Consider the following 25,503-nt stretch of genomic DNA (forward strand, 5'->3'; position numbering starts at 1 on the left):
AAATTCTGTTCCTGCTGCACAAGAGCGTCTGTACTTCAGCATGTAAGTTTAATACTTATACCATTATGCTTGTTAGTGTTTGGTAAAGACCATCCTGTAAACAGGAAAAAAACTCCAAAATGCTGATGTTCTTTAAACAAACTGTGTTTAACCCATAACTGTGTAATGATATCTCAGTATATTGTCATCTCCAGGTGATGGTCAGCGGCTGATTGTTTCCTGAAAGCTCTGCTAATGTCTGCATTGGTGTTTTAGCTGCAATATGGCAGAGGAGCGAGTAAAGGACTCTCTCTCAGAGAAACACAGGTATTGACTCTGTTTTCACACCATTATTTCAACACTTTCTCTGAAGAACAAACACCAACAACAATGCACTTATTTGTGTTGCTATTGCCTGATCAAATGATGGACAAAGCTTCAGTTTACACCTTCAGGAAATGTTTTGAGAGTGTTCCGAGGTGTATGCGATGCTTTTAATGCGCACACCTCTCCATATGACATAATCACGCCACCGCTAACCCGACCCCTCACAGTGACGTCACTACCTCCACTGAGTGCAGTCTCAGCTTGCTCATGCAAGGCTGTATCCAGATACTATTGAATGTGTTGAGATCATTGTAGGTTATAAACAGCTTGGTCTGGTGTCATATTTACCAGAGCTGAATTTACTTAATTTGTCAAGTTATAAGACCTGTACAACATTAGAATTAACCGCAGAACAGTTTCAGCAGACCTGATCAGACAGACCTTCAGTCAACTATTAGTTAGTGCTAAATTAAACTGAGCAAACTCATATTTGGCTGATAAACTCTCAAAGGAGATTGAAGTTTGTCCTGCAGTTTATTCCTCTTGTGTGTTTGTCTCTTCAGTGTGAGATCAGGATCATGTGTGAAGAGTGACTGGTCTAAAGAGGATCCACCAGAGTTCAGTGAGGAAACACCATCACCTGCCCAAAGGTATTTTGGTGTTTTACATGCACTTCAAAGTATGTTGAAATTGGTTGTACTATTGGACAGCTAACGATTGAACTGATGGACTGTGCCTGTCAGGACTCCTGTTAGGTTGTGGTATTGTTTTGGCATTGTTTTGCCTCTACTACCGTGCTCCCTGACCCAGTTTCGCTCCTTTGTATTCAGTTGAATCAGGGGTGTCTTGTGACATCCTCCTTTGTTCTGTTTCCTGCCTTGGTTGCCTCATTAGTACATCTATGTTGATTGTTATTAGTGTGTATATATATCTAGGTTTATGTGTTTTAGCAGTCCAATGCCCTAACCATAACCCTCCACATTCACCGAGGACATTATTGTATTTTGCCAAGATCTACTTCCAGCCGGTGCAGAGTGATGGCTTCAGTCCCTGAGTGCCTGCCAATCATGGCTTTAGTCATGCCATCCAGGTTCCTTGCTCCACTGGTCCCAATCTGACTCCTTGCTCTGTAGGGTCCTCTCATGATCCTTGCCCTGCCAATACAAGTCTAGATTCTAACTCTATCTGCATTTCACAAGCTACCCAACCTTCCGGCCCCAGACCAGCTCTTAGCCTTGTTGCTGAGCCCTGTATCCAGCCACACCCATCCCAGGCTTGCTTCCAGCCCAGTTTCCCCCCAGTCTGATGTCCAATAATGTAATGTCAGAATTGTGTAGTCTTTGTTTATGGTTTTCCTTTGTCAATTGCACTTGCCGAGGATTCCCTTTTGTGTTGTGACACAATGAGAATGTATAGTGAGAAGGATCCTTTTACCCAGCTCAAGTGGAGAGTTGAATTGTCCAATTTCTGTTTTTCACCCCTGGTCTGTCTAAAAACATGTCTCTTTCCATGCACCTCACCGGCTTCAGGGTTTCTTGTATATAAATTCTTCAAGTCATCAGAAAACGTTTCTAATTTTTATTTTCATTATTGATGAGTTGAATGTTTTATATGTTATGATTCATGTAAGTGAGCTTTGGGTTATTGATTAACATCTGTAAGAAGTGAATTGATTTAGGTTCATTCAGTTTGAGTGGAATGAGTCAATTTTAGTGAGCCAAATAAGTTTTAAGGTTCTTCATAAATTTGACTACACTTTCAACATATTTTCAATATACATACTTTTAACACAAAACATGCAGCCACTTACAACCGGCTGCTGCCAAACTGAAAGGAATCCAAACATAAACTTCAGGCCTGGTCCTCTCTCGTCTTCCTAAGTTGTCACTCCTCCTTTTATGCTTCTGAGACTCGAGACTGGTGTGCAAATGGGTGATGCTTGTTAACAGTGATGCCCCAGCTTTGCTCCATTCCTACACATCTTGGCCACATTCCACTTGTGAAATTCGCCCATCACCCCTTAAAAGACAGGTGGCACCCCAGGACTGTGCTTACTCCGGGAAGGGGCTGGAACCTTGGTGGATCCACAGACTTGGAAAGCACAGGGGCAAGAGAGAAAGGAGACAGAAGCATATGGAGAGACAGTGGAAACAGGAAGAGGGGATGGAGGGGAAAAAATAGGGTTTGGTTTTTTTCATGAGGGCCACCATTTGGTCCTCAACCAGTTGAAAGGTCTTAAGTAGCAGTGGACTTTAAATATCATAAGAAATGTTATGTTAAATATATCTCCCTCATCCACCTCTCTAGGATCTGTGACAACTCCTCCAGCTGGGGGTATGCTGCTGCCCTAGTAGCAAATAATTCTTGCCCAGATTTGGCAAAAAGCTGGCACAGCAGGCATTCATCCGGCACTGGCATACAGCATGTGGGACTTGGCCCAGATATGGTCCGTGTTTGGCTCTTGTCTGGAAGCCAGATTTGGTCCAGTCATGTACCGTTATTCACTGTGGCATGTGGGCCAAGCAAAACCTGATTGTGTGGGCCAGAGCTGGGCCAGAGAAATTTTGCTATGTGAGTGTGTCCTTATTCCCCCTCTTCCTGGTATACAGTGGCAGGAGCATGTAAACACAAACATGGCTCTTTAAAATGAAATAAATCCTCATTGAGCTACACTACTATTACTAAACTACTTAACAGACATATGCACATTCACACAAACACGAACATAGGGAGTTCTGAGGAAGAGGATTGAGTTGACAACTGTACCAAATTCACTCTACTACTTACTGTTAGATTGATTTTAGAATCGTACCTGAGAAACCACAAAAGCAGAGATTTGTCTCAAATTTAGCTGTACCAGATCAGCAAGAGACATTTGATTGTGTAACTTGTGCTTTTTGGTAGAGATCTTTAGTTCCTCGCTGTCTGGACTCAGGGAAGCATGGCATGGAATTCCCCCAATATCGAGTGGAGGTTGCCATGGTTAGGATATAGGAAGTCCTTCTTGCAGTTTCTGCGGTCACAAAACCTCTAAGAGTTTGCTTGAAAAGTTCTAAATGGCTCTACCATGTGCCAGTGTGGTGTCCAAGAGCAAGGTGAAAGAGGTTAGAAGGCAGCAGCAAGCATAATCAAGCTGATGCAAAAACCAAATAGCTTTGAGTTTCAGTAACTTTTAAGGGATCTGATTTGGTTCCATGTGCTAAGAATGGGCATTGCAGCATTCTAGAGAAAACCAGCAGTATTTAAGCAGGCAGAGATGGAAGGCAAGCCAAGTTCTAGACACAGTAGACCCCAAAGCACCATCTTCTTAAACCTGGTAACTTAGCATCTTGAGATGCAAGGTGTTAATCTTGTTAAACAGTTAGAAACTATTTCCCTCTGGTCTCTTTGTGTCACCAGTGAAGGTTCAGGATCATGTGTGTCCAGCTCTGTGTCTCTGAAGAGTAACTGGTCAAAAAATCATCCACCAACCCTCACGGGGAAAGAACCATCATCTGCCAAAAGGTATTTTGTGTTTTATATTATTGGTCAAATATGCGCTGCATTGAAAATGTGAAACAACAGTTCAGTAAAGAGAGCCATTCCTGGATGAATCAGTTGTTTGAATTAATCAATCAATGACTCTATAATGACTTTTGTGGGGGGGGGGGGGGGGGGGGGAGGAGGGGGGTTCTCAGCTAAATCTAATCCATAACACAGCACATGTCCTGAGTGTCTTCTTATCATGAGGAATGCAAAACATTTATTATTTTCAAGTTTTCAAGATATATCTGTATTGTTTGCCTCAAAATGTATTGTTACAGTAGTTTTATTTGTTAACAGTGTTGAATATGAGTTACCAGAACCAAGACACAGGACTCACAGGAGGCACAAGAGTTTCACAGACAATCTCCTGTGGATCTTCCAGGTGGGGAAAAAACTCATTTTGATTCATATTTAATATTTATAATATAACAGGCCAAATGATGAGTGAAAAAGATCCTGCTTTTGTAACACATTTTCATATCCCACTAAAATAAGGCTAAATTTGGGTTGTCAGCAAAATTCAAATAGATGTCTATCGATCGTCTAAAGGAAATACACAGATTACACAGACTTTACACGTGTCACCTACATCACATTCCTGTGTTTTTTGTATGACTGGACTAGTTTTTAACTTTTCTTAGACGTCTTTTAGATTTTCATGGAAAATTTACCTTTGTTTTAGCCGAGCCGTCTTTGTTATTAAATACTTATATACCCACAACATGCCAGTGGAAATGCACCATCAGGCTTCTTATTATCCCAACTCATCTCCCCTACCTTTGACCCACAGCCCCCTCCTCCAGCCCTGAATTCCGTCATTCCCCCTCCTTATTTTTTGCCTGCCTCTGCTAATAATGCCAGTACACCTCACTTTTACTTTCCCATGGCGAAATTCACCAGATCCCAGCCCACAACTCTGTCATTAGTGGCGCAAGCTGCAGTGCTCACCATGGGTTATATGCACAGGACTTTAATTTTCAGTAAGCTAACTCGAGCACTTTCGGTGAACTGTCATGCTATTGTTAATTGCCACATTTAAGATTTAAGATTTTTACTGCCTGATTGAAATATGATATAAGTGGGTCTCAGGCCTGAAAAAGAAGCACTGCAATAAAGTCCATTTATTTACTCCATGTCATTAAGTGTGATTTATTTATGAACTAATTTCGAGAAGAGCATGTGCTTATGATTGCACACGGCTGGTCCAGCATTAGCTTATACAATATCCACTAATCAGTCTATTACTAACTCACCATGAATAACCAGAAATTCTTACCTCAATATCTTCATTTTAGAGAATCTCCCCTTCCACCCCTACTCCTACTTCTTTTCTAGACAGGGTAGCATGGCAGCCCAATGGTTAGCACTGTTGCCTCACAGCAAGAAGGCTTACCAGACCAGTCGACGTTTCTGTGCGGAGTTTACATGTTCTTGTGCATTTGTGGGTTTTCCCTGGGTTCCAGCCACAGTCCAAAGACATGACCCATAGATGAATTGACCAAACCAAATTGGCACTATAGATGAGTCCATCGCATATTTCCACATCTATTCATAATTTGCCTTTCATAAGGGGAGGGATTGGGGGGTTCTTGAGATCTACCAGAGCTTAAACTTCCTTCTCACACTTCTATCGGGAGGGAGCCCCAGGCACAAGGATCTTTTAAGTTCAGAGCTTTCGTCCAGGAGAGCATACCAAACAAGCTTTAATACCAATCATCAGCTAAGGGTGAACTCTCAAAATATGCACAATTTATTTTCCTATGGTACTTTCAGTGGAGATTCAGCACTCCATGTCAGTTGATGTGAAACACTTCGCAACATACCTTGATCCTTCAGTAAGAGACACACAGTGTTAGTGTAACGGAGGCCAGCTAGTAAGTGCTGTGCAGGAACCTCACTCCTCTGACCTCTAAAGGTGCTTTAGCAGCAGACGCCAGAGCCCATGGACTTTAGCCTCCTTGATAGAGCAACCAACTTCCATCCGGAAGGTTGCCGGTTCGATTCCAGCTCGTAGTTGGTTGGGTGGCATAGGACTGGCGGGGTTACATTGGTGCCATGACCCGGATGGGAGTGAGTTTTAGGTGGTGAGTGTAACAGAGGCCAGTTAGTAAGTGCTGTGCAGGTATACCTCACACCTCTGACTTGTAAAGGTGCTCTAGCGATGAACGCTATAGGCTATGGTCTTTAGCCTCCTTGTTAGAGCAACCGACTCCCATGCGGAAGGTCGCCAGCTCGATCCCAGCTCGGAGCGGGTTGGGTGGTGTAGGACCGGCGGAGTTACTTTGGCATACTGTTTGTTATTGTTTTCCTTGAGTTGGTTTGATCCAAAGGGATGGGGCATGGAGTATAAAAGAGAGCTCAACCTCAAACTGCTCAAACTGTGCCTGCTTGTCTCACAGAGTAGGCTGTGGTTGTAGAAATGTGTGTGAATAAGCGTTTTTGGTTAAACGTAATTCATCTAATTTCTTCCATCATAGAATCTTGAGAATAAAATTGACAGATTTTTGAAGAATGAACTTGAGAAGTTTAAGAAGATCTTACAAGAAGAAAACAGACAAGACTTTGTAAAGAACTTTAATGACAACAGATGCAGAATCACAGAAGCAGCTCTTGATCTCACACTCTTCTTCCTGAGAGATATGAAGCAAGATGAAGTTGCTGATACTCTCCAGGGTAAGATACTCATGACCGTCAGTTTGTCACTTACAAATATAGCTGGAAAAGTCAAGACTAAACCTATCTGTTTCTTTGCTCCTGTGTTTAGGTGAGCTGTTCTTCATTAACCAGTTAAAATGTAGCATGAAGAAGAAATATCAAAGTGTGTTTGAAGGAAATGCTCAGCAAGGAGACTCCACACTTCTGAATACCATCTACACAGATCTCTATATCACTCAGGGTGCGAGTGAACAGGTCAACACTGAACATGAGATCAGACAGATTGAAGTTGCTTCTAGATGTCATCAGTCACTAGAGATGAAGATTGAATGCAAACATTTGTTTGAAGCAGCTGAACAAGACAAGCAGATCAGAACTGTCCTGACAAAAGGAGTTGCTGGCATCGGGAAATCAGTCTCTGTGCAAAAGTTTGTTCTGGATTGGGCTGAAGGGAAAGAAAATCAAGACATCAGCTTCATATTTCCTCTTCCATTCAGAGAGATGAACTTAAAGGAGAAAGAAAGACAAAGTTTAAAAGACCTCATAACTCAGTTTTTCCCAGAGACTAAAGGACTGAACCTTACAAGAAGCACACGATTCAAAGTCCTGTTCATCCTTGATGGATTGGATGAATTTCGTCTTCCCCTAAACTTTGTTGGTAATGAGACGTGTCGTGATGTATCTTCAGCAGTCTCTCTGGATGTTCTCCTGACGAACCTCATCAAGGGAAATCTGCTTCCTTCTGCTCTCATCTGGATCACCAGCAGACCAGCAGCTGCCAGTAAGATTCCTGCTGACTGTATCGACCGGCTGACAGAGATACAAGGATTCAATGATACCCAAAAGGAGGAGTACTTCAGAAAGAGACTCACAGATCAGAATCAGGCCAGAGAAATCATTGATCACATTAAACAGTCAAAGAGTCTCTTTATTATGTGCCACATCCCAGTCTTCTGCTGGATTTCAGCCACTGTTCTCCAAAATGTATTGACGGAGAAAAGAAATATTGAACTGAAAAATAGAACCTGTGCCGAAACACTGCAGGAATCTCCCAAGAGTCTGACACAAATGTACATACACTTTCTGTGCTTTCAGATCCAGCAGAGCAGAAGAAAGTATGATGGAGAAAATACAGCAAATGCTTCCTGGGATCCAAACCTCATCCTTTCACTGGGGAAACTGGCCTTCCAGCAGCTGGAAAGAAACAATGTGATCTTCTATGAGAGCGATCTGCAAGACTGTGGCATTGACGTCTATAAGGCATCGGTGTACTCAGGCATGTGTACCCAGATCTTTAAGAAGGATAAAGGAATCATTCTTGGTACAGTGTACTGCTTTCTTCACTTGAGCATTCAGGAGTTCATTGCAGCGCTTTACGAGCATCTGTTTCTAGACAGCGACAAGAAAGTTTTTTCTAATTTTAGAAAGAGAAGAAAAAATAAAGGCATGATTGATTTGCTGAAGACTGCAGTGGACAAGGCTCTGGAAAGTGACAATGGACATCTGGACCTTTTCCTTCGCTTCCTTCTCGGTCTGTCTCTCCAGTCCAATCGACAACTCTTGCAAGGCCTGTTGACACAGCAAGACGACAGTGACCAGAGCAAAGAGGAAATAATTGCCTACATCAAGCAGAAACTTGAAGGGAATCTGTCTCCAGAGAGATCCATCAATCTGTTCTACTGTCTGAATGAACTGAACGACCAAACTCTACTGAAAGAGATTCAGTCCCACCTTAGAGAAGGAAATCTGTCATCTGCTGACCTTTCACCTGCCCAGTGGTCTGCTGTGGCCTTTGTGTTGTTGACCTCAGAAGAGCAGTTGGAGGATTTTGAGCTTCAGAAATTCAAGAAATCAGACGAGTGTCTCATCAGACTATCAGCAGTCATCAAAACCTCCAAAAGAGCTCTGTAAGTCAAAGTCCTTTTTTCATCTAAGAAGTAATCTAGTCTTCCTTCTAAGGAATACAGTGTTAAAATCAGCTAATTTTGTACACCATCATCGCAACACCTATGTAGTTTTTTGTAACTGTGGACAAAAACAAACACTTCCATATATACATTTAAAGGAACAATGCATAAAACAAGGCTCGCATTTACTATTACAAAAAAAAAATTGTGCATTTGCGGACCACCAGAACTGTTGGAATTTCATGTACTGCAAACTCGTGAATTTCTTAATGCTCCACCGTTTCCCTGTGTGCTCTTAGTTGTGTAAAGTATAGCATGTGAGAAGATAGTTGTTTTCTGCAGACAGGAGATCCCGAGGCACTCCCAGGCAAGCCGAGAGACATAATCCCTCCAGCCTTTCCTTGGTCTTAACTGGGGTCTCCTCTCAGTGGGACAAGCCTGGAACAACTCCCTAGGTAGGTAGGTGTCCAGGAGGAATTCTAATCAGATGCCTGAGCCAGAACAGCTCGCTTTTTTCAATTTGGAGGAGCAGCGCCCCCCTGCAAGTTCCTCCCGGGTGACAGAGCTCCTCTATCGGTGCACCCTGTACTGGAAAGTCATTTCACTTGTGTCCAAGATCTTGACCTTGTGAATAACTTAAATCGAGTGCTTTGCCTGTTGGCTCAGTTCTTTCTTTATCTATGAACAGTAGCTGGTGTTACTGATGAGGCAAAGCATTCTTGAACAGTGCAGTTTCTGAAATATACTAAAAATTAATTTGAGAAATGCAGATCTGCTCAGCATCTGTTGTTATCATCTCTCCTTGAGAATAATTCTATAACTGACTTGTTGATTTGTATGTTATATTGATTCATTTGAGCAAAAAATTTGAGTCAGTTTTTGTAAAAGTGGAATGATCGCAGATATTCCACCCCTTCAGTAGCAGATTTTCGATGCTCTTCAAAACAAAACATAAAACAGAAGAGTTCAGGAGAGCGGTGGTGCAACAGTGGACAAGTATGAAGGATGAGGAGGCAGGTTCAAGAAACCATGAAAAGGGTACAGGATAGATGGTCAGGAAGAAACTGACTCGACAGGTAATCAGGGAGGAACACAAAGCCAAGGTAGGGATTAATGGACAGTCAGATCCTACCAAGGCAGATCCTGTGGAACAGGATAACAGCTGAGCACAGAGCTGTAGTGGAGCTTGTAAAACACGAAGAACACCCAGGAGCAAAAGCCACCCATCTTCGTGGAGCCAAGGATCATCACTGGTGACCGAAGCAGAGAAGAGAACTCCCATAGTGCTGACGCTGATGACTACCATGGTGGAGGTAAAGTGGGTTCTCGAGTGAAGTTAGACTGGAACAGGTTCAGGAGCAGAGTTGCCAACTTGAATGGGAATTGTCCCAAAACATGTGGTGGGTCTGACAAACTAGAAACCAGTGTCAAACGCCTGAGGATTGCCTAGGTGTCCTTATATGCTGTGTTCACAATGCATGGGACCACTAGATTATCATCTGCAAAAGCAGAGGACTGTGGCTTGAACCATAACAGCAGGGGGCATGTCAGCCATGCTGTAAAATGAGTCTGGGCAGGCAGTCATTTTAGGAAGGTACTGAGGGTTAGCAGTCATGACAGCTGTTGAAGCCACAGGCACTAGACTGTGGGGACTGCTGTGCTTAGAATCCCTGAATCTGATGTACTAGAGAACACTGAAGCGGCATTGGTTTCATTGGGAAACACCCATACACTCTCAAATCACATACACACACGTACACTACAGCCAATACAGACTGTAGGAGAAAACCCAAACAAATATGAAAACTCCACACAGAAATGCCAACCGCTAACCACTCAGCCATCGCACTGCCCATATATATTAGTGGTGCAACATAACTCTGAAGGGTTGGACTATTTAAATATCTAAAGGAAGCCATTTAATTTAGTTTCATAGACAAATGCTTTTTCTTCTCTGTCCATAAAGTTATATATAAGTATAAAACCCTCCAGATGAACACATACATATTGTGTTTGTCCTCTACACAGGCTACAGTGCTGCAATCTCACGGTTCGGTCTTGTGAGAGTTTGTCTTCAGCTCTACAATCCTCAAACTGTGTCCTGAGAGAGCTGGACCTGAGTAACAATGACCTACAGGATTCAGGAGTGAAGCTTCTCTCTGATGGACTGAAGAGTCCAAACTGTACACTGGAGATCTTGAGGTCTGAGTTCGGGCATCTGATGGATTATTCTTATTTGTTTGTTTGTTTGTTTATTCAGTCAGTAATTTTTTATTACATCAAAGAAATCACTGAAAATCACAGTAACGTAACCTGTGTTCTTCTTTCTCAGATTGGTCATGTGCAAGTTGACTCCTCAGTCCTGTCAGAACTTGTCATCAGCTATACTATCCTCAAACTGTGTCCTGAGAGAGCTGGACCTGAGTAACAATGACCTGCAGGATTCAGGGGTGAAGTTTCTTTCTGGTGGACTGAAAAGTCCAAACTGTAAACTGGAGATTGTGAGGTCTGAGTACAAAGATATTAGATTGTTTTTCATTAAATTTTATATTAAAAGTCACTTTTAATTTAGTTTTTGTTCTTCTTGTTCAGGCTCTGCATGTGTAATGTCGGCGCTCAGTCCTGCGAGAGTTTGTCTTCAGCTCTACAATCTTCCAACTGGTTCCTGAGAGAGCTGGACCTGAGTAACAATGACCTGCAGGATTCAGGAGTGAAGAAGCTCTCTGATGGACTGAAGAGTCCAATCTGTAAACTGGAGATACTGAGGTCTGAGTTCAAGCACCTGATTGATGTTTTTGATTGATCATTAGAGGTTTAATGCTAGAAACGACTTAGTTTGTGCTCAATTTGTCAGGATTTTTAAAATTATTATTTTATTTCTGCCATGAGTTCACAAGGCACAGCCCATTTTGCAAAGTAAAAACAATGCTTTGTAGCTGTAGCTTGTACAAATTTCTGCAAATTTCTGTACTCAGAAAACTACCAAAGCTAATTGTGCTATAACTCTTGAACACAATGAAGTAAGTAGACATTTAGATGTGGCAGTACAAAACTTGAATACGTTGGCCACTAGGTGGCAGTATACCCTGAAAGAGAATCATTGTAACCAAGCAACCATTAGTCTGGCATGCAGTGCCTTTGTCCAGTGTGACATGAAAATCTACATTGGCATATCTACAAAAAAGCATGGCTGCCATTAGCCAATTAACTTTGGACCACCCATTAAACAAGGTTAGCAATGACCATGGTCCTAGAGGTAAGTATTTTGAAAGACATCAGCAACTGGCGCAATTAGTGTACTATGCAAAGTTTTGTACAGGCACCCAAAATACATATTGTATGATAGGCCTGGTCATACAGGACACTTTGACGTAAAAACCCTTGCTGTCACTCAAATTGTTTTATAAATATTCCTCAATATCCTTGTTTATCTTGGTCAATCACAATGAAACAAGTGTTGTATGAATCTCTGGACTGCCTATATCTGAGGTGCTCAATCCTGTTCCTGAGGATCTACCTTCCTGCAGAGTTCAGCTCCAACCCTGATCAAGCACAATCAAGTAGAATCTGAAGGAGCACTTGGTAATTAAAGATAGCTGCAGTTGATCAAGGTTGCAACTAAACTCTCTCCAGAAACCTGGTTGGGCACCCCTGGTCTATATCAATAATTATTGAAAATGGTTGAACTTTCCAATTTGGATACCTGTAATAGCCTCATTAACAAAAAGGCAGTGGCTTTGTCCAAAACCACCTACTACTCAGTAGGTAATGCATTTTAATGTAAACGTACTATTCGGCTGTTATAAAAGTATGTTCTATACAGTATGAATGTGAGAAGTATGAATGGAATTCGGAATACGTACTACATCCGCCTTTTTGTCATCATCACGTGACCTACCTGAGTCAGTTGCGTCGCTTCACTCCCATGCATGAATTCTTTCGCGAGGCATCATGGGATAGTGCAGCGTGCATGGGATGCGCACTTCAGAATCTCGCTGGAAGTAGTACGCCACATGGGTATTTCTCGCATGCTGATTTTCGAATTCTATGAATCCGGAAATCCTACTCGGCTCATATACTGATTTTAGCATTCTATACAGTATGGAAGTACGCAGTTTCGGATGCAGCCTGTATCTATTTGAACCTACATACCTGTAAACGCATAAGAAAAACACATGGTGTACACATGACATATGATTGCATCCAGTTGCAAAGTAGTCCTTGGTTTCAACAACACTAGTAAACGAAACAAGACTTGTACCAATTCCTAGATTGCCTAGATCAATAATGTTGACACCATTGTCATCTTTAGCCAAGATATGGCACAAGACCACATATTGGTTGCTACTAGACCTTGTGGGTTTTTCTGTTTCATTAATTAACATGTGTTCTTCTTTCTCAGACTGTGCATCTGTAAACTTACGGTTCGATCTTGTGAGAGTTTGTCTTCAGTTCTACAATCTTCAAACTGTGTCCTGAGAGAGCTGGACCTGAGTAACAATGACCTGCAGGATTCAGGAGTGAAGCTTCTTTCTGATGGACTCAAGAGTCCAAACTGTAAACTGGAGACACTGAGGTCTGCGTTCAAAGTACTTTAATTGATTTTCCTTAAGTTAATTGTTTAAGGTCACGCTGTTTTTATTTTATTTTTTTTTCTTCTTCAGAGTTTCCACATGCCATCTTTCTGTTCAGTCTTGTAAGAGTTTGTCTTCAGTTCTACAGTCATCAAATTGTGTGCTGAGAGAGCTGGACCTGAGTAACAATGACCTGCAGGATTCAGGAGTGAAGCTTCTCTCTGATGGACTTAAGAGTCAACACTGTAAACTGGAGACACTGAGGTCTGAGTTCTAACACTTAATTATTGATTTTTAACATCAGACGAACTACTATGAATAAGACCATTAATGTATTTTATTTTCCTCTTGTTCAGGCTGTGCATGTGTAATCTCACTGCTCAGTCTTGTGAGAGTTTGTCTTCAGCTCTGCAGTCCTCAAACTGTGTCCTGAGAGAGTTGGACCTAAATGACAATGACCTGCAGGATTCAGGAGTGAAGAAGCTCTCTGATGGACTGAAGAGTCCAAACTGTAAACTGAAGACACTGAGGTAAACCATTTTCCACTTAACAACAACAATAACATAGTTACATTTAGGGCTGTGCTGTAATCAAGATAACATTATTCATTTAAGGTTGTTCTTTTTGTAATATACCCTAGTATGACTAACAGTTCATTGTGGAATCGTTGTATTTTAAATATCCATCCATCTTCAAATGCACATGCGGGGCCAGGTCGCGAGGCAGCAGTTTCAGAAGAGAATCCTAGAAATTCATCTTGCCAGATACTTCAACCAGCTCTACCAGGGGGGTCCCAAGGTGTTTCCAGGCAAGCAGAGACATAGTCCCTCCAGCATGACTTGGGTCTTCTTCTAAGTCACAACCATTAACTCAACTGGCTTCTCTCATTGTGAAGGAGCAGGGGTGACCGAGCTCCCTGTCTCTACATGCACCCTGCCATCCAGCAAAGGAAATGCTAATTTCAGCCACTTGTATCCATGATCTTGTCCTAAGGAACATAGATTGACTGGTAAATTGATCACTTTGCTTTTGGCTCAGCTTTCTTCTTCACCACAACAGACTGGTACAATGCTTCTGCTGCCACACATCTGTCAATTTTAAGGTCCATCCTTCCCTTTCGCATGAACAAAATCCCAAGATATTTGAACTCCTCCTGGAGATGGTAAACCATCTTTTCCCGGTTAAGCACCATGGCCTCAAACTTGGAGGTGCTGATTCCTAATACAAACTGAAGGCAAACAGGATAACATCATCTGCATTGAAATGCAGCCCTGTTGGAGTCCAACATGCAACAGGAACAAATCTGACTTATTTCCAGCAATGCGCACCAAACCCTGCTTCTTTCATACAGAGACCAGATAGCTCTTAAGAGTGCCAAGAGCAAGATGGTCAAATGCCTTTTACAAATTCCCAAAGCACTGGACAGGATCGAACCTTCCAGCAACCTAGAGAGGGTCTAGGGCTGGTACTGTGTTTCATGGCCCAGACAAACGGCTGGGTTCTTTGTTCCTGTACCCTGGCATTGACATTTCTGGGGGGCTGAGAAGTATGAACCCCTGTAGTTGGAACACACCCTCCTGTTCTTCTTAAAGGTGGGTAGCCTCACCCTATTTGCTAAGCCCAGGGACACTGTCTCTCACCCCCATGAAATCTTGTAGAGGTGTCTTTGCTTCCTCAGAGGAAGGCATATCATTGGAAATGAGGAGATTCCAAAAGTCGTCCTTCCATAATCCAACAGCATCCTTACTTGTGGTAAACCACTCTTTACTTCTACTAAAATAGCATTGGTGAAGCATTGTTTCCCCTTCCAGAGGTGCCTGATGGATTGCCAGAATTAAGGCCCCGATATACTTCAAACAAAATCAGAGAATGAACTGATATTATGGAGTTTCGAACAAAATCCAGCAAAAATATATGTTATTTTAAGTTGATTTCAACAGTTCGAAACAGCTCATCGAAGCAAACCTTTTGGGAGTTAGTTTTGGCTCCCGAACACCTTTGAGCTAACATTAGTGTGTGGCAATGCAGCAAGTGGGTGTGTTCTAAAACTCTACCTTTTTTGACATGCAATTGAACTTGCCTTGGCTTGCAATTTCTTCACCAATTTGTTTCTCATTCCACAGGGGTCAGTAAAACAAAAAGCAGTAAAAACAAACACTAGTCAAATGAAGACACTGGGAGTAGAGTATCAGAGTTGGTACAGATATATCTGCACCTGTACAATCACTCGCAGAAAGAGTTTTAAGAATTGAATGGGAAAATACTGGACAAGAAGTCCACTTTGTCTCACCACATGTTTTCTATGACTTTGCACACACCAGTGGCTCGACTCCAGTCTGTCTGCCGCAAATATTCTACACTAATAATTTTTTCTTCCCTATTTCCATCTGGGGATACTCATCTCAAGGCCTCTAGAGGTTCTGACCTGTGAAAAGATGATGCCAACCATAGAGTGCTTTTAGAGGTATCTATAATCCTGGACCAGGCCGTATCCTGAGCAGATGCTGTGGCCGTAATAGAGGAGTGGAGAGCATGAGACAGATTCCTGAAAGACCCTTGTGACAGACGAGTCACCTCATTGATCCCGTGGGCCAGCCTGAACACCCGCCGGTGACTTCTCCCACCTGCAGCTTCTCCACGATGGACGCCCAACATTCTCCTGCCTCCAGCACCTAGACTACAGCTCTGCACAAGAAGTTTGGCCAGAGAAGAAGTGGTTGTGTCCACCTGAGCCTGGTTTCTCTCTAGGTTTTTTATTTCTTTCACTTTCGTCAATTGGTGAAGGTTTGTTCTTTGCCACTGTTCATTGCTTGGTTTGGAACTTATAGAGCTACACATGCATGGATTGCTTTTCAGTGTTTGGACTTTCAGCAGTGAAAATTAAATTACACTGAACTGAACTGAACTGAACTTCAACTCTGAAAAGTAGACGGACACACTTTAGATGGACTAGAACTTCTATGTTAAGCTGTGTTGACACAATCTACATGGTAACAATACTATATAAAAAAGATTAATTGAATTGAAATAGAAAACAAGATGTGACACACCCACAGTGGTGCTTTTTATGTGATGTATTATCAACCATATCTTTGTTTTAAGACCTTGTTGAGTATTTTAGTGAGTTTGCTGACCTCAGCGGTTGATCGATTGGGAAAAGTAATCAGCATATGTGTTTTCATCACTGGTTTTCGAATGAACCGAACACATCTTCACAACACAAAGAGATGTGTGATTGTCCAACTGTGTGATGTGGACTGTTTGTGTGTTTGTAGATTGTCTGGCTGTATGGTGACAGAGGAAGGCTGTGGTTTTCTGTCTTCAGCTCTGACTTCAAACCCCTCACACCTGAGAGAGCTGGATCTGAGCTACAATCATCCAGGAGATTCAGGAGTCAAGCTGCTCTCTGAACAACTGGAGGATCCAAACTACACACTGGACACACTCAAGTATGTAGAGCATCACTGCCCTTTTACACTTAATGGCTTTAAAAACAAATGTAAAAAACTTTATTGAAATTCCGTTTTCTGTGAGAATTGTGGGGTTTGGGCATTCATAATATATAGACTTAAAAGACATCTAGGGACTAAAGACAAAATGTGATGAAGTGTTTGTTTTGTCCCCTTCTTCCCGCAAACAAATCTTAATGTGGGCAACAGTCCTTTTTAGCAATAATAGTGCCATCACAGAAGTGCAAGTATCTTTGCCAAGAGCACTGACACAACCTCATACCATGACAAACCCTGGCTTCTGGACTTGTTGCTGGTAACAGTCTGAATGATCCTTTTCTTCTTTGGTCTGGAGCACACAGTGTCCATTTCTCCTAAACAATACCAGAAATACTCATTCATCTGACCTCAGTACACATTTCCACTGTTTGATGGTCTATCCCAGATGCCTCCAAGCTCAGAGAAGTTGATAGTGCTTCTGGACACTGTTAACATAGGGCTTCCTTTTGGCACAGTACAGTTTTAACTGGCATCTGTGGATGTAACTATGCATTGTGGTACTTGACTAAGGTTTGCCGTAGTAGTCCTAAACTCATGTGTTGATCTGGCTTATAGATGAATGAGGATTCTTGATGCAGCGCCGCCTGACGAGTCGGAGATCACTGTTGTTCAGCTTAGGCTTGCGTCCTTATCCTTTACACACTGAAATTCCTTCAGATTCCTTGAATCTTTTAATGATGTTCTGCACTGTTGAAGGTGAAATATCCAAATGTCTTCCTCTCCTTGCTTGAGGAACATTGTGTTAAACATTTCAATAATTTGCTAATTTTTGTTGGAAAATTTGCGACTTTCGTCCCATCTTTGCTCCTGAAGGACTAGACCTTTCTTGGATGCTGCTTTTGGACCAAATCATAATTACAATCACCTGTTGACATCACCTCACATCATTATTTAACCAATTTACCTGATTACTAGCCCTAAACTGCTCCTGTGACAACTTTTTTTGGAATGTGTTGCAGGTCTGAGTGTCAGACAGACAGAAAGAATCTATATTTACAAAGGAAATAAAAAGAAATACAAGTTTTCTTTTTTTTATTTGCGTTTTCTATACTGTCCCAACCTTTACTGATTTGGGGTTGCAAAAGCACACTCACTGCAGAATTAAATGTGCACCTTAACTCTCCTGTTCCCACCAAAAATGTTGGTCTGGAGCTCCAGAGGGTCGATATACATGGCCGGGCAGCTGTAGCCAAACTTTTGGTCACTCATGCCAATGCCAAACGTCGGTTTCAATGGTGCACCAACAAAAGTCTTGGGCTGTGGACAAGTTGAAAAATGTATGTTGAGTCCACCTCTACTGTCTTTCCCACATCTGGGAGAGTTACAGTGTGGAGAAGCCCCAAAGAAGTGTCCCACCCAGACTTTTGCTTGCCCAGAGTGAAGCATGTGGCTGGATCAGTGATGGTTTGGCCTGCAATATCATGACATTCCCTAGGCCCAATACTTGTGCTAGATGGGAATGTCACTGCCAAGGACTACCAAGCTATTCTGGAGGACCATGTGCACCCAATGGGTCTAACACTGTATCCTTAGGGCAGTGCCATGTATCAGGTTGATAATGCACAAATACACACAGCAAGACTGATGATAGAGTGGTTTGAATTATGACTGAAATAAAGTGTTTAGTGTTTGTTTACTGACTAAATGTGAATATGTCTGTGTTTGCAGTGTGGATCATGGAGGAGAAAATAGGATTACAGCAGGACTGCACAAATGTATGTCTACACAGACACACACACATTGGTATTGGTGGTTTATGAGGACTCTGCATGGGCATATAATATATTTTACCCCTACCCTAAACAAAACAAAACCCTGACAGGAATGATTTTAAGGATTTTGAATTACATTTACATTTACATTTACATTTAGTCATTTAGCAGACGCTTTTATCCAAAGCGACATACAAATGAGGACAAGGAAGCAATTTACACAACTAAGAGCAACAATGAATAAGTACTAAAGGCAAGTTTCAGGTCTGTAAAGTCTAAGAAGGGAAGTGTTAGTAGTTTTTTTTTTTTTTTTTTTTTTTTTTTTTTTTTTTTGTACAATTAGTGTGATATTCAAAGAGGCAATTGCAGCTTAGGAAGTGAAGTGGAGACTAAATAGTTGAGTTTTTAGTCGTTTCTTGAAAATAGCGAGTGACTCTGCTGTTCTGATGCAGTTAGGGAGTTCATTCCACCAACTGGGCAGATTGAGCGTGAGCGTTCGCGAAAGTGATTTTTTCCCTCTTTGGGATGGAACCACGAGGCGACGTTCATTCACAGAACGCAAGTTTCTGGAGGGCACATAGATCTGCAGAAGTGAGTGCAGATAAGAAGGTGCTAGGCCAGAAGTCACTTTGTAGGCAAACATCAGAGTTTTGAATTTGATGCGAGCAGCAACTGGCAGCCAGTGCAAACGGACTAGCAGCGGAGTGACATGTGCTCGTTTAGGTTCATTGAAGACAACTCGTGCTGCTGCATTCTGGAGCAGTTGAAGAGGCTTGATAGAGTTAGCTGGAAGCCCAGCTAGTAGAGAGTTGCAGTAATCCAGTTTGGAGAGAACAAGAGCTTGAACAAGGAGTTGAGCTGCATGTTCAGATAAGAAGGGTCGGATCTTTCTGATGTTATAGAGTGCAAATCTGCACGATCGAGCAGTTCTAGAAATGTGGTCAGAGAAGTTTAGTTGGTCATCAATCGTTACTCCAAGGCTTTTCACCATTTTGGATGCAGTAATGGTTGCCCCATCCATCTGGATTGAAAAGTTATGGTGTAGAGTCGGGTTGGCAGAAACTACAAGCATTTCCGTTTTTGCGAGGTTCAGCTGAAGATGATGATCTTTCATCCAGTGTGAAATATCCAACAGGCAGGCTGAGATACGAGCTGGAACCGAGGGATCATCAGGATGAAAAGAGAGGTATAGCTGGGTGTCATCAGCATAGCAGTGGTAGGAGAATCCATGTCTCTGGATGACTGGTCCTAGAGATGATGTGTAGATGGAGAAGAGAAGTGGCCCAAGAACAGAGCCTTGAGGTACCCCAGTGTTTAGATGCTGTAGGTTGGACACCTCTCCCCTCCAAGACACCCTGAATGACCTGTCAGAGAGGTAAGATCTAAACCATTGTATAACAGTGCCCGCAACGCCCAGTGACTCAAGCGTAGATAGCAGGATCTGGTGGTTGACAGTGTCAAAAGCAGCTGACAAGTCCAGCAAAATGAGGACTGATGATTTAGAGTCTGCTTTAGCCAGTCTGAGATCCTCCACGACCGAGAGCAGGGCAGTTTCAGTTGAGTGGCCTTTCTTAAAGCCGGATTGCTTGTTGTCCATGAGATTGTTTTGAGTAAGAAAGTCCAGGACTTGATTGAACACTACTTTCTCCAGAATCTTGGCCATGAATGGAAGCAGGGATACTGGTCTGTAGTTTTCAAGTAGCGTATGGTCCAGGTTGGGTTTCTTTAGCAGTGGGGTTACCCTAGCCTGCTTAAATGTAGTGGGGAATAAACCAGAGTCAAGAGATGTGTTAATTATGTGAGTCAGTGTTGGTATGACTGCAGGAGAGATGGCTTGCAAGAGATGAGAGGGAATGGGATCGAGTGGACAGGTGGTTGCATGGCTAGATAGCACAAGTTTGGACACCTCAGACTCAGAGAGCTGAGAAAAAGAGGTGAGTGTGTGTGGTGTTGGTGTTGTATCTTGCGTGTTTGTTGTAGGTGCAGCAAATTGAGCACTGATTTTTGCAGTTTTGGTGCAGAAGAATGTAGCAAAGTCATCAGTAGTAAGTGTGGAGGATGCGGGTGGAGGAGGAGGATAGAGGAGGGAGGAAAATGTTTTAAAAAGTAGGCGAGGATTAGTGGCATTGTTGATTTTCAGACGGTAATACGTCTGCTTTGCAGAAGTAACCTCAGCTGAGAAAGAGGACAGAAGAGTTTGGTATGTTAAGAGATGTGCAGGATTTTTAGTTTTCCGCCAAATTCTCTCTGCAGCCCGAAGTTTTGAGCGATGCTCACGGAGAGCATCCGAGAGCCAGGGTGCAGGAGGACTGGCACGGGCTGGCCTGGATGCAAGAGGACATAATCGGTCTAGACATGATGCTAGTGTGGAGCAGAGTGTATTAGTGGCACTGTTCGAATCAAGTGCAGTGAGTTTGCGAGATGGAGGAAGAGAGTCTGAAACAATGGTGGATAGTCTATTGGGTGAGAGAGATCGTAGGTTTCTGCGAAAGGTAACCAGTGTTGGAGTGTGTGGCGGCTCAGGAGTAATGTGGATGTTGAGAGACAGAAGGAAATGATCAGATATTTGTAGTGGAGTTACTATTGTTTGATCAGTGAAGCAGTGTCGTGTGTAAATAAGGTCTAGCTGATTACCTGATTTGTGGGTAGCAGAAGTAGGTGCTCTTTTTAGGTCAAAAGAGGCAAGCAGAGTCTGAAAGTCTGCAGCTTGCGGTTTGTCAACGTAAATGTTGAAGTCACCTAGCACCAATAAGGGAGTGGCAAAATTAGAAAAAGATGAGAGAAGAACATCCAGTTCATCTAGGAAGTGACCTAATTTACCTGGTGGGCGGTAGATGACAACCACATTTATGTAGAAGGGGTGGATAATGGTGACTGCATGGAATTCAAAGGAGCTGATTGTTGGCAGGGACGGTATCAGAGTAAATTTCCATTCTTTGGAAATTAGTAGTCCAGTCCCACCCCCTCTCCCTGTCTGACGAGGAGTGTGGGAAAAAGAGAAATTAGCAGAAAGAGTAGCATGTGTAGCAGTGTCCTCCGGCCTCAACCAGGTCTCAGTTAGAGCCATGAGATTATAGTCAGAATATGTAGCTATGGAGGTAATAAAATCAGCCTTGTTAACAGCTGATTGACAATTCCAGAGGCCCACGGAGAGAGAGAGTTGTGAAATAGTAGATACATGTATTGAACGAAGGTTGTGAGGATTACGCCTGCAGCGCACCTCCCGTGTTTTGCGAGTGTTAGTAACAACAGGAATTAGTAAACACATAATAAAAGTGCACTGACAACAAAAAATAAGTGTAAAGTAAAACAATAAAGTAAAGTACTCAAGTGCTTTGTCGGTGTCTTTGCTCGGTGGACACGAGGCGGTCTTCACACGAGGCTGCCGCGACCGCTGCCGCGGTGAACTAGTTGTTTATATAACCCCAAAGCACTAGCTGATTGAATTCAGCTGGACACGCCTCGAGAGTCAAAACAAGGGCCGAAACTGAGGCGGACGACGCGAACCGCGTCTGCGTTCGCTACACAAGCTCTTATAGTAACCAAGGAAACAGTGGCTAAACAACTTCTAGTATTATACACAACTGAAAGCAAGTTTAAATGTCCTACAACTTTACACAAACAGCTGGAAACAAGTCCTCAAACCATACACAACAACTGAAACAAATCTTAAATGTACTTACAGGCTGCTGTTCTAGATGCTGCTAAAGTGCTTCTCCTGCCGACTAATGCTACCGTGCTCACTATATAGTGGTTACCTGGCGTTTGGACACGCCTCGAGAGTCAAAACAAGGGCCGAAACTGAGGCGGACGACGCGAACCGCGTCTGCGTTCGCTACACAAGCTCTTATAGTAACCAAGGAAACAGTGGCTAAACAACTTCTAGTATTATACACAACTGAAAGCAAGTTTAAATGTCCTACAACTTTACACAAACAGCTGGAAACAAGTCCTCAAACCATACACAACAACTGAAACAAATCTTAAATGTACTTACAGGCTGCTGTTCTAGATGCTGCTAAAGTGCTTCTCCTGCCGACTAATGCTACCGTGCTCACTATATAGTGGTTACCTGGCGTTTGGACACGCCTCGAGAGTCAAAACAAGGGCCGAAACTGAGGCGGACGACGCGAACCGCGTCTGCGTTCGCTACACAAGCTCTTATAGTAACCAAGGAAACAGTGGCTAAACAACTTCTAGTATTATACACAACTGAAAGCAAGTTTAAATGTCCTACAACTTTACACAAACAGCTGGAAACAAGTCCTCAAACCATACACAACAACTGAAACAAATCTTAAATGTACTTACAGGCTGCTGTTCTAGATGCTGCTAAAGTGCTTCTCCTCATTTACAAGGACAATGTCCTCATAAACCACCTCAATGTTGTAATACCTAGGTCATACTTATTATACAGATTTATGTACCTGTAAACCAACCAACCTTTGCATTCACACACTCTCTCACTCACATAAACAGCTTTATTGAGTGTTTTTGTCTTATAAATGTGTGTGTTCTTGTGTTCAGATGCCTGTTTCCTCACACTGGATCCAAACACAGCAAACACTCGTCTCATTCTGTCTGAGGAGAACAGAGAGGTGAAGCGTGTGTTAGAGAAACAGCCATACCCTGATCATCCAGACCGATTTAATTGTCCTCAGGTGTTGTGCAGAGAGAGTGTGTGTGGACGCTGTTACTGGGAGATTGACTGGAGTGGAGATGATTATGTGTTTATATCAGTGTCATATAAGAGCATCAGGAGGAAGGGACGGGGTGATGAGTGTGTGTTTGGACAAAATGATCATTCCTGGAGTTTGATCTGCTGTCCTGACAGTTACGCAATCATGCACAATAACAGGTGTATCGAACTCCCCGAAGAGCTGATCAGCAGTAGAATAGGAGTGTTTGTGGATCACAGTGCAGGAACTCTGATCTTCTACAACATCTATAGAGACACAATGAGCCTCATCCACTCAGTCCAGACCACATTCACTGAGCCGCTCTATCCTGGGTTTAGGGTTGATTATCCTGGATCATCGGTGAAACTGTGCTGAAGACTGGGCTTAATCCTCCTGCTGAATGTGTCAGAAATCCTCATCTACACTCACTTTATTAGATACACCTGTCCAACAGCCAATCACATGGCAGCAACTCAATGCATTTTGGGATGAAGATAGACATGGTCAAGATGATCTACTGCAGTTCAAAGTGAGCATCAGAATGGGGAAGAAAGGGGATTTAAGTGACTTTGAACGTGGTTGTTGCTGCCAGATGGGCTGTTATGAGTATTTCAGAAATTGCTGATACACTGGGATTTTCTCTAGGGTTTACAGAGAATGCCTTGTTGATGCGAGAGGTCAGAGGAGAATGGCCAGACTGGTTCCAGCTGATAGAAAGGCAACAGTTACTCAAAAAAGCACTTGTTACAACCGAGCTCTGCAGAAGAGCATCTCTGAACAAGGCCAACCTTGAGGCGGATGGGCTACAGCAGCAGAAGAGCACACCGGGTGCCGCTCCTGTCAGCTAAGAACAGGAAACTGAGGCTACAATTCACACAGACTCACCAAAACTGGACAATAGAAGATTGGAGAAACGTTGCCTGCTCTGATGAGTCTCCATTTCTGCTGACACATTCGGATGCTCGGCTCAGACAACATGAGAGCATGGATCATCCTGCCTTGTATCAGCGGTTCAGGCTGGTGGTGGTGGTGTAATGGTGTGGGGGAGATTTTCTTTGGGTCCATTAGTACCAATTGAGCATCAACGCCACAGCCTACCTGAGTATTGCTGCTGACCATGTCCATCCCTTTATGAGCACAGTGTCTCCATCTTCTGATGGCTACTTCCAGCAGGATAACGCAGCATGTCATAAAGCTCAATCATCTCAGACTGCTTTATTGAACATGACGATGAGTTCACTGTAATCAAATGGCCTCCACAGTCACCAGAGCTCAATCCAATAGAGCAGCTTTGGGATGTGGTGGAACGGGAGATTGGCATCATGGATGTGCAGCCGACAAATCTGCAGCAACTGTGTGATGCTATCATGACAATATGGAGCAAAATCTCTGAGGAATATTTCCAGTAGCTTGTTGAGTCTCTGCCATGAAGGATTAAGGCAGTTCTGAAGGCAAAAGGGGTCCAACTCAGTACTAGAAAGGTGTACCTAATAAAGTGTAGACCGTAAGATCAGTGTATGTGTGCTGATCTGGGTTTTTTCACAGTCTTTTTAAACTGGACATTTTTTATTGGATTGTCACATCAACTATTTTCATAATTACTGAAAATTACCTTCAGAAAGTACCTTTTACACACAAGATTTATTGTGTATATATTGTATATGCTTGATTTTTTTCTCCATTGTTTGTAGACAAATAATAAATGTAATATTAATTCGAAATACAAAATGTGCTTGATGATGAACATTTAGTGTCTAAATACTATATGATACACTGTGAGCAGGAAAGCAAGTCTTTCTTATGTTTTGACAGCCACATCAGCATAACACAATGAAGAGCCAGGCGGAGGTTTCATATAGCTCCAGTCAGGGGTGTTAAAGTAGTCCTTAAGGGCGTACTCACACTATGCTATCCGAACCGTGCCCAGGCCCGTTTCGTGGATCTTTTGAGAATTGGGCTCAAGCGTGGTTCACTTGGCCGGCCCTGGCCTGGTTGGAAGAGCTGTGCCAGAGCGTGGTTCACTTGGGCGTGGTACGCTTGTAGAGTGAGTGCAAAGCACGCCTGAGCCTAAACCTGAAGACGAGACGCAACTTTTAAGGATCTGTTTAATAGGATTTATTAATAATTCTTACCGTTTGATTAATGCAAACTGCCGTGGTTTATTAAAGACGCAAACCCCTCACTGCTCGACAGCTGCACCTTCAGCAAACCTCCTAATACCTGCAGCACCAGGACTTTATGCAAGCGTGCTTCGGCCCAGTTTTAGGCAACTGTACTTAGTGTGAGTACGCCTTAAATGTCTCTGAAGACCCCTGGCCACAACTGGGTCTGCTTCTGAACTGCTTTGGGGACATGGACAAGTGGTTTGTATGCAACCATTAGCATATCACCCACTGAAGCACCCACAAGATCGGCAAGGGCCTTGTAAGCTCCTCTCAGAGTATCGTAAACAAGGTCCAATGTGTTGTTTACTTGTGTTGGAAAGTTAATGTCTTGGTGTATTTTAGGAAACACTCTTTAGGTCTGCATGATTGCAATCCTCAGCCAGGTACGGGAAAACCATCTGGGTGGGACGTCTACTACTCACTGAAGTGCTGTTCACTCCTATTGTTGTTACTGGTGTAAATGGCTGTATA

The 25,503-nt window shown here is 42.8% G+C and overlaps 2 protein-coding genes across 3 annotated transcripts in view; one reads left to right on the top strand and one right to left on the bottom strand.

The window, feature by feature from the left end:
• Window positions 1-24,608, top strand: si:dkey-240n22.1. Its single transcript, NM_001442744.1, is given in 16 exon segments — window positions 1-42; window positions 195-306; window positions 870-956; window positions 3,706-3,810; window positions 4,129-4,213; window positions 6,309-6,504; window positions 6,596-8,393; window positions 10,422-10,595; window positions 10,726-10,899; window positions 10,986-11,159; window positions 12,796-12,969; window positions 13,058-13,231; window positions 13,324-13,497; window positions 16,243-16,416; window positions 18,145-18,191; window positions 22,716-24,608. Coding segments are annotated over 15 exon segments (4,107 nt in total). The 5' UTR covers window positions 1-42; window positions 195-262; the 3' UTR covers window positions 23,243-24,608.
• LOC148682569 (uncharacterized) overlaps window positions 18,332-25,503 on the bottom strand; it is a 1,090,975-nt gene continuing 1,083,803 nt past the window's right edge. Inside the window, exon 3 of one of the 2 annotated variants that reach the window (XM_088650871.1) lies at window positions 18,332-22,531. In XM_088650871.1, coding sequence (XP_088506997.1) covers window positions 18,559-21,456 — 2,898 coding nt within the window. In that variant the 5' untranslated portion in view covers window positions 21,457-22,531 and the 3' untranslated portion in view covers window positions 18,332-18,558. Of the gene's footprint in view, window positions 22,535-25,503 lie in introns of both variants that reach the window. The other variant, XM_088650870.1, reaches the window with a different exon arrangement.

This window comes from Danio rerio, chromosome 4 (assembly GCF_052040795.2).
Source record: "Danio rerio strain M-AB ecotype USA chromosome 4, GRCz13ab, whole genome shotgun sequence".
NCBI classification, from domain to species: domain Eukaryota; kingdom Metazoa; phylum Chordata; class Actinopteri; order Cypriniformes; family Danionidae; genus Danio; species Danio rerio.